General features: G+C 39.7%; 1 protein-coding gene across 4 annotated transcripts in view; it reads left to right on the top strand.

Moving 5' to 3' along the window:
• tfdp2.S (transcription factor Dp-2 S homeolog) overlaps nucleotides 1-15,914 on the top strand; it is a 53,620-nt gene extending 37,706 nt beyond the window's left edge. For all 4 annotated transcript variants that reach the window (NM_001127783.1, XM_018264201.2, XM_041563876.1 and 1 more), the window contains 9 exon segments: nucleotides 370-494; nucleotides 884-931; nucleotides 1,500-1,662; nucleotides 2,365-2,508; nucleotides 5,633-5,701; nucleotides 10,917-11,068; nucleotides 11,200-11,366; nucleotides 14,310-14,409; nucleotides 14,756-15,914. In NM_001127783.1, coding sequence (NP_001121255.1) covers nucleotides 370-494; nucleotides 884-931; nucleotides 1,500-1,662; nucleotides 2,365-2,508; nucleotides 5,633-5,701; nucleotides 10,917-11,068; nucleotides 11,200-11,366; nucleotides 14,310-14,409; nucleotides 14,756-14,915 — 1,128 coding nt within the window. In that variant the 3' untranslated portion in view covers nucleotides 14,916-15,914.
• Nucleotides 15,915-16,384: the final 470 nt, after the last annotated feature.

Genomic DNA, 16,384 nt, shown 5'->3' with positions numbered 1-16,384 from the left:
AGCCGTATGTGATATATTGAATAAAGTACCCCCCCTTGTAAAATATAAGGATATTATAAGTCACCGAGGAGTTCCACGACCTTCGGCCGAGTGTTTTTATACAGGTCTTGGAACTCCGAGGTTACTTCTAATATTCTCATATTTTCCAACAAGGGATACTTTATTTATTATATAATACACAAGTTTTAGGAGTCATGTGACAAAAATTACATCATTACTCACCGTTTATACATCACTAGACACCATTTATAAGAATATAATTTACAGGATATTCATGGCTCTTGTGTATTAAATATAGATAATTGACACTTTATTTAAACTTATAATAGATACTGTAGTATTTTTCTAATCTGTACCATTTGCCTCTAGATTATAAGCACTCCCCACAGACTGAGCGTGGCAGGAGATCTTCTGATTGGGAGTTCATACACTGCCAATACTTCAGCTATGGTCACCCAGAGCCACATCACAGAGGCCACCACCTGGATTCCAGGGTAATTCACTTTTAATATCACGCTTAGCCCCAAATGCCCCACAGTTTCTCAGATTCTGTTTAATTTTTTTCATCCTTTTCTGCACCCATGTTCCTGCACCTTCTGTTCTATATTCATTATCTTTCAACCCTGACTCTCCATCTTATTTTATTCCTATAGTTCCCTGCTTTGCTATATAACAATCTCCTGATCATTCTAATCCGTTTTTACTGCTCTTTCTGTTCTCTGGCTTTTTTTTTTTTTTATATACCCAGCTTACTACTAATACAACAGGGGGAGCTAGCAGGAGCGTCTGTCTCTGACACTCCACGGGGACCATATCTGACCAATTGTGATTCAAAGCTCCTGCAGAAAGTAATCCTTATAACAAATAATTGTTTTCCTTTTAGGGACAGGAAACGTGCTCGAGAATTTATAGAATCTGACTTTTCGGAAAGGTAGGTGCATGCCTGTTTGTTAATGTGCCAGATAAGTGAAACAAGCTGACAGGGCAGTGTTAATCTAACTGACATTACATTACACGGGTTTGGAGTCTAGTGGAAATCACCCATTATTTGGCAAGGGTTGAAAGCTGAAAGATGAGGACTTACAGACAATAAAAAAAAACCAGAACATAGTGGTTTTGCACCTCTTGTGAACACAAGCCATAAATATGTAGGAGGAGAGCAGGAAACAGTGTCCTGGACAGTGGCTCATGCATTCTGCACGATCCTCTTTTGTATTAAAAAAAACCTACACTGCTCATTGATGTGATACTTCCCTTTTGCAAGGGTAAATGTACCCTATAAAGTTTATATTCAGTTAGTCTTAATTTAAATGGCAGAATTTGGGGATAGTGTTAGACTAATACACTTATTAACAGACCTATTTTCTCTATATGTATTGCATATGGTAAATAAATTCACTTGCAGCTTGCTTCTATTGATTTACCTGACTTAATACGTAGGTTTTATGCAGTCTGTTTGTATTTGTTGTCCCTGGCATAATATTCTCTTTTCCTTTCAGTAAAAGAAGTAAAAGAGGAGAGAAGAGTGGAAAGGGCCTGAGGCATTTCTCCATGAAAGTGTGTGAGAAGGTTCAAACCAAAGGGACCACGTCTTATAACGAAGTAGCAGATGAGCTGGTGGCCGAGTTGGCTAACTCTGTGGGTCACTTGCCCACTGATTCTGTAAGTGAAAGGCCATCTCCCATAGACTCCATTATAATGAAATAATCCAATTTTGAAAAAAATATTTCCTTTTTCTCTGTAATAATAAAACTGTACCTTGTACTTGATCCAAATTAAGATATAATTAATCCTCATTGGAAGCAGAAACAGCCAATTAAATTAATTTAATGTTCACATGATCTTCTAGTAGACGTAAGGTATGAAGATCCCAATTACGGAAAGATCCATTATCTAGAAGACCCCAAGTCTTGAGCATTCTGAATAACAGGCCCCATACCTGTGTATATATATCATTTTCAGGGGGATAATCCTGAGTCCTAGCGTATGAGGAATACATATGTATAATCTCTATATGGTATGTGGGTTTGGTTGTGTTTATAAGACCATTTAAATGTTGGATCCATTATCACCTGTTCATAGCCCAAATGGTAATAGTACTATTCTCATGAGTAAAAAAATGCATGTCTCACCAAGAGTCTGTGCCACTGTTCTTCCAGTCAGATTTTACTGTCCTTCACAATATGATGATACAGCGTGTGTGCCATCCTTATACCCGAGCAGCAGTTCTATTGACAGTACAAATATATATTCTGATAAAATACTTTATTCTTTTGTTGATTTCATTGTCTGTTTCTTGACCTTCAGCTCGGTATTTCAAGCATTTGACAGACTTGTAAATCCCATGGCTTTGTTTCTGTCCAGGCCTATGACCAAAAAAACATCAGGAGGAGGGTATATGATGCCCTGAATGTACTGATGGCAATGAATATTATTTCCAAAGAGAAGAAAGAAATCAAGTGGATCGGGTTACCCTCTAACTCAGTCCAGGAGTGTGAAACTTTGGAGGTAACTTTACCTTTCTTTCTTCCTACCAGTGCATATGTTCCTTTACATTATTACTTTTATACATTATTTTACTTTATACATTATTCTAAAGGGCCGTCACCCGGAGGAAATCTGTGCTACCACAGGTGATAGATCTCCTAAAAAATACAAGCATATGACTATCCAAATGTTAGGATGTTTGTTGAGCACAGGTAGCTCAGATTTCTTATAGGCGACAAATCTTCTTGTGTGCCATTGCCCTAACTGTCCTAAAACCCTGTGATGATGAATATATCAAAATAACTCTATGGAGTTCCACCTTCTATATTGGAGCTGATGTACTGTGTTGAGTGGATAGTTTCAGGCACCTATTATTCCTCTTTAAAGGACCAGTAAGTTCAAAAAAAAAGTTTTAAAAATTCTTAAGTATACCAGGAAAAAAAAAACACCAAGACTAATGAAATTTTAAAATCGCACAGCCTTTATTAAGAAATAACTTACCGAAAACTCGGTTTTCTCTCCTCTTCAGAAAAGACGATCCATCGTGCGGCACTCGATTTCTCCTCCCTGCCTTCCTTATAGGAGATGGCCAGGGAGGAGAACTCGAGCACCGCACAATGGATCGTCGCCATGCCACCTTTTTTGAAGAGGAGAGAAAACCGAGTTTCGGTAAGTTATTTCTTAATAAAGTCTGTTCAATTTTAAAGTTTTAATTAGTCTTGGTGGTTTTTTTTTTTCATGGTATACTAAAGAATTTTTTATGTTACTGGTCCTTTAATCCCACTCAAAGCAGCTGGAGGCACATAAGACACCATGCTTTATATCTTTTCTGCACACCTGAGAGTTTGAATGAAATCTACCACTTTTGTGCAGTGACAAACAGATTGTGTTCATGGCACTGACTGCAGCCATGGCGGATTCAAGCAATATTGGCACTAAGGGACAGATTTACTAAGGTTTGTATGGTAAATTTGAATGTTCTAAATTCACAAATTAGAATTTAAAACCACCAACGCAAATTTTTTAATTTGAATGTGAGATTTATCACACCTCGACCTTGGAAACAGTTCTAATTCGACTATTCTCCAGCTAAAACAAGGGTGCCCAAAAGGTAGGTCGGGATCTACCAGTAGACCTTTAGCTGGTGATTAGTAGATCTCAAGAAACTGTCAACAAACAGCTTGTCTATATCACCCTCCTGTTTAATTCTTTTCATTGAGATATTTATTACAGTTTATTTATTAAAGTTACATAATAAATAGTTTGTTAAACATACCAATATACATTTGTTCATAAATCAGTATAATATTGTAAGTAATGTTTTCAATGGAACAGAATGCTAACAATGTTTTTATCGATGTAGATCATTATGGGGCAACATCACTAAAAGTAGACCCCTCATTAGTAAAGTATGGGCACTCCTGGCCTAAAACCTGCCGAGTTAATGTAGAAGTCAATGACAGAGGTCCCTTGAACTACTTCAAGATGTTAATAATAGTGATGAGCCAAATTTTTGCCAAGTTTCACTTAGAAAATAATGCCCCATAGATTCCAATGAGAGAAAAAAAAATTAGAGTTTTTATTCGGAGGAGAACTCGATTCGAATCCAATTCGAGTTTTTGGGTCGGGACTATTCTATCGAATTTTAGATGTTAGAATATTTTCATAAATAACATTCGAATTGTGAATGACATCTTATTTATTAGAGTTTAAAAATATTCACATTACTCAAAAATTTGACCTTTGATAAATAAACCCCTAAGTGTCTTTATTGCCTTATTCTTTCTTTAGGATGGCTGCTGGGAGGAAAATCTTTATTCAGTGAACATTTATCAAATATTTGTTTTCCATTGGATTTCTGTGTCTGTAGGAAATGGTTGTTAATTGTAGAGGGAGGGAAAGAAAGATAAAACATTAGCTGCTTCACTTCAAATGAATTTTAGCTTTTTGAACATGAAAAGGATGTAACTGACTGTGGGAAGTGAACACCTGACAAATGCATATTTAGCTTTTATTCCTGTAATTAAAATGTGTTCTCTGCAACAGTCAATTACACTCAAGCAAAACAGCAATATATCTTAAAGTGGCAGTTTGATTTGTGAACCCTGCAAAATGTGTTTATTGGAATATTGGAAGCACTTTGAATAACACATTTTTAAAAATCTATGTAAAGATCAGCTTGTGCTGCTGTTCTTTTCCTGCCTAAACCCTGCTGATTTATATTGCATTTGCATTCTTGCCAGACAGCAGGAGAACCTAGGCAAAGTAACATTGTATGAAAAGAGTACTGCGAACCCAAGGCATAACCTTGATCCTCATAAACAGAAGGAATGTAAATCATCAAGGTTCAAACAGGAACAACCAGCTGTGGGACATAATGTGTGGTTTGCCTTTGGTTAAAGATAAAAACTATACCCCTTTTTTAAATATAAGCTCATTCAGTTGGGTATATGTAGAAAAGGTGCATAAACACTGTCTGAACTAAAGAAATAAATGCATACATTTATTTTATTTATTTTTAGCAATCGTACAAAAAACCACAGATTGAATGGAACCCATAATCTGTGTTCACAGATATGATGCAACCCATCATTTACACAGTAACGAAACCCTACCCTTATATTGTTCCATTGTGAAGTGATACATTTTGGGAATTCATCACTTCACAATGGAACAACGTCGGTTTGTATTACATTGTGTTTCTAAGAGATGTTTGGGAAATCTTTGTACAAGTATTATGGTTTCCTTTAAAACTGTGGAATCAGGTATGTTTGCGCAGAAAAAAAGTACTTTATTGCTTGGAAATCCAGTCCAACTGAATGAATGTGAATAATGGGGGGCTTCCATGCTGCCTATCATACTTTATCATTGCTTTTTTAGGGTAAAGTCACATCTTTGCGGCGACCAATCTCCCTGAACGCCTTCCCTCCCTCTTGCACTGGCTAGAATGAAAAATCGACGGCGATTCGTTTTCCGAAGTCGTCTGAAGTTTCTTAGCGAGGAAACTTCGGGCGACCGGAAAACGAATCGCCGTGAAGTCACCAGGTGACTAAATCTCCCTGAAAACGCTCAGTGTGACCTTACCCTTAATGTGCATTCCATGTGGAGAGTGTCTTGGGCTGATGTGTGTTTTTGATTGGTGCAGATAGAGAAACAAAGAAGAATAGAACGCATTAAAGAGAAGAGCGCCCAGCTGCAAGAGCTGCTCCTGCAGGTACAGTCATTGGTTGATTGCTGTAGTCCTGTATCCTAATCAATTTGGCTTGCTCAGGGTTGACTGCTATTGTTCTGGTGCCTTCCAACATGGAGGTCATTGAGACCAACACCAACATTTTTCCTGGCACACTTCTTTACCTGCATTACAAAGACAGTAACGTCGACTCTCCTGTGAGCACAAGTCCAATATCTCTCTTATTCACAATTAAACAATGACCACAGTATTGCATGACAAAGAGCAACAGCCCCTATCGTGGTGTAAAGAGATGCAATGAGAACATAATTTAGCCCATGCCGAGTCATTTTCTGTTGCTTCTGACACTGCAGCGTAAGGACACTCATGCCCATCACCTAGTCAGTCTATTTCTGCTTTATCCTGCTGCTGCTGCTGGTGTTGCTGGGCTGGGTTCATACAGTGCTGCCTAATGTCATTTATAAGGGAATGAGACATCTGTGTGAAGTTCTGAGAAGCATCATGCTTTTCTCTGGCTGCAAATGAACTAACACAAGGACTTCACTAACACAAGGACAGCAGGGGTAGGTAGAACCTACAGTAAGCTCTAGTTTCTTCCATCCCAACAGATACATTGCTGCATGAACTTTGATATTCTTTTATCTTAATAACATGCACACTACATTTCCTATGGTACAGTGTGAGCTGGTTATGCACAAGGGCAGCACTTGCAGCTGCAGGAGTTAGTTTGCCTTAAACTGTCCAATTGGTAATTACAAATGGAACACTGGTCATTGAAAAATACGAAATATATAAAATGACTATGAAAATCTAGGGCATTTCACTTGAAATGAAGGACAGGACAATCGGGTTAATCCCTGCAATAGTTCCACCCACCATTTCCCATTGGATGAGGGGCTACATCCTTCCAACAGATTGGGCACAGGAAGGCTGCAGCAAGTTTATGTGTATCACTCATTAGCTAAACATTTTTAGGAAAAAGTAATAACACATTAATATTTCATTATAAATGAAGAGCAGGTTGACGGTATATGCCTGCGTCGCATTGTCCCTTTAACCTCCTAGCAAGTAACGCTACCGTTAGTCAATCTATAACACATAATGTGTATATTATTTATTTTAGCAATCCTCTCCTGTGCTTGGTGCCTGTAAATATTCCTACGTTCTGTTTCTGATTTCCATGCTTTAATACAAAGATCCTCTAATGATCTCAAACGTTTCAACACTGGGCCTCCTGTGTACACTTTGCTCGCCCATAGTTATCATGTGAACAGCCGGTCACAGGGCCACCACTTCAGACAATGAATGTTGGAATTTGTAATGGTAAAAAGAGTGAGCTTCTGGACAATGGGGTGCTTTGTTGCATGAATCAGATATAAAGCAATGCCTGGTCCCTTGGAAGCAGCAGCAGTTCCCAGAGGCACATGGGTAAGGGAAAATCTGTTGAAATATCTGCCATTCTGCAGCCACCTACTTATAACAATTTTACAAACTCCCTAAAAATATTTGTTTAGGGGCAGTGAAACATGAGGCAAATGTGTTCTGTAAGGGCTGGACTCAGAAAGTGAGTGCATGTTGTTAGTGCTATGGCGCAGGAGCCTTGGACCTCCTGTAATGCCCTTCTGTAAATGCCAGACCAGCAGGAGAATTGAATAGTCACTAATGACTTACAGTAGACTGGAGCAATACTCTTTCATGCTGGTAGTCAATTGACATTGCTCATATATTTGGTGCCCTGTTCTGGCTGCAATGGGTAATGGAGCTCTCCAGCAGGCAGCAAGACTTAAAGGAAAACTTTACCGCCAAAATGAATATTTAAGCAACAGTTTATATCAAATTAAGTGGCATATGAAAGAATCTTACCAAACTGGTATATATACTTAAGTAAATATTGCCCTTTTACATCTCTTGCCTTGAACCACCATTTACTGATGGTCTGTGTGCTGCCTCAGAGATCACCTGACCAGAAATACTACAACTCTAACTGTAACAGGAAGAAGTGTGGAAGCAAAAGACAGAACTCTGTCTGTTAATTGGCTCATGTGATCAAACAAGTATGGTTTGTTTGGCATGTGTGTGTGCACAGTGAATCGTATGACAAACAAGGGAAAGTTGTGCTCACCACTATTTTTTAAAACCATTAGGCGGGGGTGCAATGAGGCTGTGACCACAAAATACATATAGACAAATACAAGAGTCCTCTGCACTCAACCCATTATCAATATGTTTAAGACAAGAGACATTTTGTGCATACTGTTACTGAAAAATGCCTTACCCTTTAAACAAAACAGGGATTGTTTGTCCATATATTGCAATATATTTAAGCTGGCCAACTACGTCAAAGTCATCCCATATCTGGCCAGTCCTACGCTTAATTTTAATTGATTCATTAAAGGATAAGTAAACCTTTAAAATCAGTGATTGTAAAACTGATGAGGGGGTTATTCTAAGCACTTTTGTCATTTACACTCATTATTTATTTTGTTTTAATTCCAAGATATTAAGGGATACATGTGCTGTTAATATGAATGAATTTTGTTACAACAGCGCCACCTGCTGGTCAGTTTCCCACCAGTCTGACCAGCAAGTAGTCAAGGAAGTTGTCAGGAGAAAGAAAGAGGCTGATGTTCTTCTGCTTAGGAAAGATGTGAGAAAGGTTTCTAATTTTATTCCTAAGCAGAAGAACATCAGCCTCTTTCTTTCTCCTGACAACTTCCTTGACTACTTGGTGGTCAGACTGGTGGGAAACTGACCAGCAGGTGGTGCTGTTGTAACAAAATTCATTCATATTAACAGTACATGTATCCCTTAATATCTTGGAATAAAAAATAAATAAACAATGAATGTACATTGCAAAAGTGCTTAGAATAGCCCCCTCATCAATTTTACATTCACTTATTTTAAAGGTTTACTTATCCTTTAAGAATTCTATTGCTTCATTATACATTTTACAAAGGGACTAAGTTTTACCTGCAATTTACTAGCTGCTTTCAAAGTAAACTCCCAAACTTGGCTGCCCTTTTATTAGACACCAGTGGGATCACCTGACTATAGCTGGGAAGGGTGGGAGCTACAACATGGAGCTGGTCACTGCTCCTGTATAAACAGTGAATCGTATGATCCCAGGGAGCGGCCATTCTTTTTTAAATCTATTGGCAATCTATTTAGGAGTACCTAATGGCACATACTACTAAAAAAGTGAAGCAGGGTTTTACATATGAGCTGTTTTATGCAATATCTTTTTTTATAGCTGGCACCTGACTGCTTCCTTTAGTTCAAGGGTCCCCACACAAGCATGCAAAAAGTTTCTGGGGTGCCATATATGAGCTGTGATTGGCTATTAATAGCCCTATGTGGACTGGCAGCCTACAGGAGCCTCTGATTCGCAGTACTCCGTTTTTATGCAACTAAAGTATACCTTCAAGCAGGGAATTCAAAAATAAGCACCTGATTTGAGGCAACTGGGAGCAACATCCAAAGGGTTGGTGAGCAACATGTTACTTGCAAGCCACTGGTTGGGGATTGCTGCTTAATGATATCTGCAGTAGCATCCCTTTGTCATTCCAGACCTGACTCATTGATCTTGCAGTGTCCCGTTCATTACGCCTGTTCAGTTAAATGATTTGGAATGACTGAATTGCAGGTTTCAGACATGGGGGAAGAAGATAAAATTACAAGGGCTAGGAAATAATCTCATTACACACGGAGCAATCACTGAATCTCGGCTCCTCGCTCAGGGCTTTCAATTACAGATACATTATTTTTGAGCTTTATGGAATTGGCCTCAACACTTGCTTTTGTTTGATTTGGTTGCAGTAAGGAACAGTTCTTTTGTGCAATGGATCAACCATATGGCATGTAATTAAAGGAAAACTATACCCCCAAAATGAACACTTAAGTAACAGATTATCATATCATATTAAGTGGCATATTAAAGAATTTTACCAAACTGGTCTATATATTTAAATAAATGTTGCCCTTTTAAATCTCTTGCCTTAAACCCCCATTTCGTGATGGTCTGTGTGCTGCCTCAGAGATCACCTGACCAGAAATACTACAACTCTAACTGTAACAGGAAGAAGTGTGGAAGCAAAATATACAACTCTTGTCTGTTGGCTTACGTGACCTTTCATGTATAGTTTGCTGGTATGTTTGTGTGCACAGTGAATCATATGATCCCAGGGGGTGGCCCTTATTTTTTAAAATGGCAATTTTCTATTGATGAATAACCAACGGCACATACTACTAAAAAAGTATATTATTATGAAAATGGTTTATTTACATGAAGCAGGGTTTTATGTGATATCTTTTTATAGAGACCTACATTGTTTGGGGGGTATAGTTTTCCCTGTAATGCTTTGCCTTGCATGTAAAGATTTGATAATCTGGGTTGACTTTATTTTAACTTGTCCTATGGGGCATTCAATGAATTTACAGATGCACCCAATCCAGGACTTGGTTCAGGACTTTTCTGCATCCCAGCATTTGTATACATTATGTATAGTTGTGCTGCTTCCGAGCAGCTTCTTCATCAACATGCATTGCTCAGATGTACCCTGCTCAGGTTCTTTCTGGCTGCTTTCTGATGACATCTCAATCCCCTAACTGATTTTCAAACAATTTTAGCAGTTAGCAACATTCATCAATTTTTTTCCTTTTAAAGGGGACCCATCGCCCAAGAAAATTATTCAAAATCCTATTTTATCACATTAGTCAAGCAAAATGAACTTTGATTACACTGTATAAATTATTTGAATCTTGTTTCCTTCAGTCTGGGAATTCAAAATGATAGCAAGCAGGCAGGAGCCATTTTGTGGACACTGTTATTCAGACAAGCCTTGTATCATCCCAGAATCTTGTTTGTGCACCAGAATGGGGGACCTGATGTCCATCCCCATGCCCTGGTTACACAATTAAATGGTTAAGAGAATGGGGGAATGTGTGGAGAGCAGTGACATCTAGGAAGTGCTGAATGGAAAGTGAAAGTAATTGTCTGCCCCGCCTCTATGCCCATGGCATAGAGGAGGGGCAGACAATATTTGATTGACATCTGAGATTTTTAAATGAGCTTACAACAGCCATGAATGCTTTAATATAAAAAAAAATTGGATTTCATGTTTAATTTGAAAAGGACTTTTATTATACAGATTTTTGTGTCTGGGTGACAGGTCCACTTTAACTTGACTCCAGGCAAGTACTAGCACTTGTTACCAATATTTCTTATTTTTGCTTCCTCCAGCAAATTGCTTTTAAGCACCTTGTTCAGAGGAATAAACAAAACGAGCAGCAAAGCCGTTGCCTCCCTGCTGGAAATTCCACCATTAAATTACCCTTTATCATCGTAAACACCAGTAAAAGGACTGTTATTGACTGCAGCATATCCAGTGACAAGTGAGTGACACAGTGGGACATCAGGGCCTGCAATGGGCTTTTCCTTTATTGAGACTGCCCAAACCTGTCTTCTACTTGCTTAAGACATGTGCCATTGTGTATCTATGAGTCTTCATCTTTGTCACCTGCAGGTTTGAATACCTTTTTAATTTTGACAATGCTTTTGAAATCCATGATGACATTGAAGTCTTGAAAAGAATGGGAATGTCATTTGGGCTAGAGTCTGGAAAGTGCACATCAGAGAACCTAAGGCTCGCCAAGTCCTTTGTACCCAGAGCCCTTGAAGGATACGTCACAGGTAATCATCTGACCAAATGCAGATAACGTTTAATTAACAATTAATCTTCAGTGTATGGATTGTGCTCCAGTAGGCTATACAGCGGCTTGTTTGCTACAAACTATTGCTGTGTTTCTGATGCAAACACACCAGTTTTAACAGAGCAGGGCAAAACTACATAATATAGTCATTCCTTTAAAACACTTTTAATTTTTGGTAGACAACGGTTTCATCACTGCAGGATTTTCTAACATTAACAGATTATTTAGTAAAGTGACTGAGAGAGAGAGGGTTTGTAGGGAGATGTGTGCCAGTCAAAATGCCTATACCTGCATGCATTCATGAAAGGGAAACCTACTGCCCTTTATTATGGGGATAATTAATCAACACGATGGGAACATTGCGAAGGGAACCCCACCTGTAAAAGGTAATAATTAGAATATCAGTAAGCAGCTGTCATCAATCAAGGGGTGTTTTAATTGCCATGGTTGTTCTTTAGAGAGAACCCCAAAATGTGCCATAAGGCAAACAATTCAACTGCAGTTTTGCAGCAGTTGGAGGTCAAAACTCCAATTACCATATACAGGTTACTTTCCAATAACATGAGTTTGAAGCTCCTCCAGTCACACTGTGTTTTGGGGGATGTTTGATTGCTGCACATTAAGGGTAAGGTCACACGAGGAGATTCGGGGACTATAGAAAACGCATCGCCGCGTGTGCATTAGCGCAGGCGACTTTTCATTCTAGACTATGGGGAAAAACGCTGAGGCAGTTCGGGGAGATAGTCACGCAAAAGACGAGGCAATTAGTCGCCAGGCGACAAAATCTCCCCGAATCTCCTCGTGTGGCCTTACCCTAAACCATAGCCTTCTCGTATCTAGAGTAAGAAAACCTCCTTTGCTAAGCATCCCTTTGATAAACTGCAGGCTCTATTAAACTAGAGCCTCTGTTCATAGTATAAGCTACTGCAGAGGATCACAAAACCTGTTCTTATATGAAGAAGATAAACTTTTCTAAAGGCTGTTGTACTTCGTGTCTAAATGCCCCCAATTGCTGTAAAAATTAGAAAACAAACCCCCAAATCTAACCAGACAAGCAGTAAATGCTGAGTCATTCAGATATTGAGATCCCAGTGTTAATGCATTTCTTAGCCCAATCCTATAGCTAGCACTGGATGCCTTGTTGGTTAGCAATACTACTCTAGAATAAACCTTGTGTGGCTACATCTAGTATATAAAAACTGAGATTATAAAAGGCCTTTATAACCTTCAGAGCTCCAGGCAATGTGATTAATCACTGGCAATATGGCTGTGCGGAGCTGTACATCTGTTACTGTGAGAGTACGGTACTTTGTCATTCTGTGGGCTGCTGGCTGGACAAGTGTGCACAAGGGCAAGCTTTGGGTACACTGGTGTAGAATGTAAAGTGGATGGAAGGCGGCAAATCTGTGGGCCGCGATATTGTCTGCAAAGCAGGATAATGCCGGTGGCAGACTCATTTTGCATATTAAACACAGGCCCAGCTATTCATTCCCTCCTGGGTGACGCTTCTTGTTACTGAAAGGATTTTCCTGTTGATTGCCAAGAACCGTTTCTCTAAATAGGAGGGAAATCCCATTCAAGTTTCCTGCTTATTCTACTATCAAATTGAAAGCCTTAGTAACTAGTGCCGCGCTGGAAGAAATGCATGCGGCTCATCCTTTTTACTTTCCCTCATATTGTGGCCTTTGTCATTCTGTAGAGGTGGGCCCTGCTTGCTTTTTCATTTACAAATAACATTGGTTACCATTATATAGTTGGGGGCACATTTGTTTCTAATGGAAGAATGAGCAAAAGAAGTGTAAGTTTTGTGAACAAAGTCTTTCACTCAATCCCTAATTCTCTGAAAGAGGGCTTGGCAGTCATTGAAAATGTGAAAATAAAACATATAAAGCAGTTCCTTTACATGTTTTACTGAAGGCAGAGTAGTTAAGAAACCAATGAGACAATAAGTGAGACCAGATAGGGGATGAGAGTAGTGAATTAAGAGAGAGTCCGTTTAGGGGCAGTGGATGGAAAGTTGTGGGTGGGGAGGGGCGGTGGATGGAGCACAGAGGGTGGGGAAGGACGGTGGATGTAGAGCAGAGGATGGGGAGGGGCGGTGGATGGAGCGCAGAGGGTGGGAAAGGACGGTGGATGGAGAGCAGAGGATGGGGAGGGGCGGTGGATGGAGCGCAGAGGGTGGGAAAGGACGGTGGATAGAGAGCAGAGGATGGGGAGGGGTGGTGGATGGAGAGCAGAGGATGGGTATGGATGGTGGATGGAGAGCAGAGGGTGGGGAGGGGCACTGGATGGAGAGTGGCGATGGATGGTGGAAGGTGGTGAGGGGTAGTGGATGATAAGAAGACGTTGAGGAGCAGTGGATGACGAAAAGTGGACAATGAGGGTCAGGATACAGAAAGCAGGCCAATAAAGAATAGGAGGTGGGAACAGAGAAGTGGGGTTAAGGAACAGAGGTGGAGGGCAAAGAGGAACAAGAACGAGAGAAGGAAGCCAGTAAGGAACAGTGCAGGAAGGGAGCAGTAAGCAACAATAAATGGGTGGGACAGGGCAGTGAGGAACAGTGGAGTGAGAGGAGGGTAGAGATGGGCAGTGGATGGTTTGGAAGGAAGGGCATGGGAGACCGATATGAGCACATGGTGTGAGGGAGGAAAAAGCTCCAGAAGCACCTCTTGAGAGATATGTTAATCATATGGCTGGAGTAGGAAGTTTGAGTGGAAGTGACTGCACCAATGTGTAAGGTACATGAAGCTAGATGGGGTAGGAAGGGGAGGAGTTCTGAGTGGGCATTAACCATACAGAATGACTTGGGTATGAGGCAAGGTTGAGTTTTTAGGTGCCAGAGAGAGAGACAAAAGCATCAGAAATCTTCGTTTCTGTAAATGATTCCTGTATCTAAGCTAATGGGTTAATTTTTTTTCTTTAGAAATGGCTACGGGAAGCTCATGGGCAGATCAGAGTTTTAATTCCCAGACTATTCCTTCTTCGGGGAATACAGCTTGCACTACCACAAACGCCCAAGCAAGGTAACGTATCTTCCAGGCGGCTGTCAGACTCGTGCTTCTGGCGTTCTCTCACAGACATGTGACATTTCTTTTAAAGAGACCTGTTGTTTTTCTGGCAAGACTGTTGGGGTCATGTTATAAATATATAATGAATGATGTTATTATGTCAATATGTAAATTATGCAAGACAATAGACAGGATAGGACTTTGTTTGAATGAAAAATGATGGCTGAACACAGCAGAGCAGATAGCAAACGTCTGCTTCAAAGAAAATATTTTAATGTGTAGAAACATGTCATGTCAAATAAATTTGTTCTTGCTCATCGTTTCATTTTAAGATTTTGCTCCCATTATTCCCCTCCTGCAGCTTAACCTCGGGCTTATACTTTGACTCCGAGGTGTCCCTAACCACCAGTAGTCACCATTCAAGCTCAGGAACGTCACACTACACAGAGTCACGAGGGCAGACCCCCTGTTGGTTTGATGAAGATGAAGATGAAGAAGATGACTCATCCTCCATGGAGTAGACAGATAGGATTACACATGTGAGGGTCCTTATGCCACTGCTGTTGGAACTTCCATTCCAGCAGGGGGAATAGAATAAAGTGCTGTCCTGGGATTTCTCAACACATAAGATTTATATATAATACTGAACAGAAACTCCGAACCCTTCAATCAACAAGATGTCGTCTCCTCAGATTGGATGTCCCCGTATTAATTGTGTTTTGTTTTTTTTAATTTTTGTTTAAGAAATTTTTCAGACTTGATTCTTTTGGATCAAAAAAAAAGTGACTGAATTTTCTTTCCATTATAAAACTGAGCGGCCCGCCAAGGCCTGCATCAGTAAATACACATAGTCCTGCCAGGGAGGATCCACTGAAAGCTTTAGCCATTGCCAGTAACTTAGGAAGATGTCTTCCCATCTGTGATCAGTGACTGCTGCTATTGTGTGATTGCTGCAATGATTGGGGGAAATCGGGAGAGAAGAACCCTGTTTGTAACCCTGAATGTTACACGTGTTAAACACTGGAAGGTTTCTCTTGGAGAAAGAAGATGGATGTTAGGCAATTCTGTCTTGGAGGGAGCAGTTTGTATTCAACAGAGATACCTTATTTCATTAGTCATAGTATGGGAAATTTAGCCTTACAAGTCACTTGCTCTAGAGCCTCCTTGCTTCAATGAGGGTAGAGCAGGTGTTTTGTGCTTGGCTGGATGTTAAGCCCATTTGTTGCCACTTGACTTCCTGATGGTCCTTGAGTGCTTGGTTGCTACACATGTAGCTACTCAGTGGCCTGCGGCTTTCTTGCCACCTTGTGCTGAAGTCACCTAATGAGCTTGGCGATGAGACTATACACCCAATGAGTCACATTTTGGCTAAATTTCCCTGTGTGATATGAGCAAATCCATGGGTCTTACATTGAGTAAACTCCTGTTGTCGAAATGTAAAGCTATATATATAGATATATTTGTTTGTATAATAAAAATTGTGGCTTGGCTGGATGTTAAGCCCATTTGTTGCCACTTGACTTCTTGATGGTCCTTGAGTGCTTAGTTGCCAAACATCTAGCTACTCAGTGGTCTGCGGCTTTCTAGCCACCTTGTGCTGAAGTCACTTAATGAGCTTGGCGATGAGACTATACACCCAATGAGTCACACTTTGGGCTAATATGAGTGATATGAGTCTTACATTGAGTAAACTCCTGTTGTTAAAATCTAAAGATATATATATATATATATATATATATATATGTATATATATACTGTATATATATATGTATATATATATACTGTATATACATATATATATATATATATATATATATACTGTGTATATATATATATATATATATATATATATATATATATATATATATAATGCACTGGTAAAACTGCTGTGTTTGCTTCAGAAACTACTACTATTATGTGTATATAATAAGCTCCTGTGTAGCCATGGGGGCAGCCATTCAAAGGAGAAAAGGCTCAGGTTACACAGCAG

The sequence above is a fragment of the Xenopus laevis genome, chromosome 5S, assembly GCF_017654675.1.
Source record: "Xenopus laevis strain J_2021 chromosome 5S, Xenopus_laevis_v10.1, whole genome shotgun sequence".
In the NCBI taxonomy this organism is placed as follows: domain Eukaryota; kingdom Metazoa; phylum Chordata; class Amphibia; order Anura; family Pipidae; genus Xenopus; species Xenopus laevis.
Note: the sequence above shows the minus strand (reverse complement) of the source record. Positions and strands in the feature narration are given on the sequence as shown.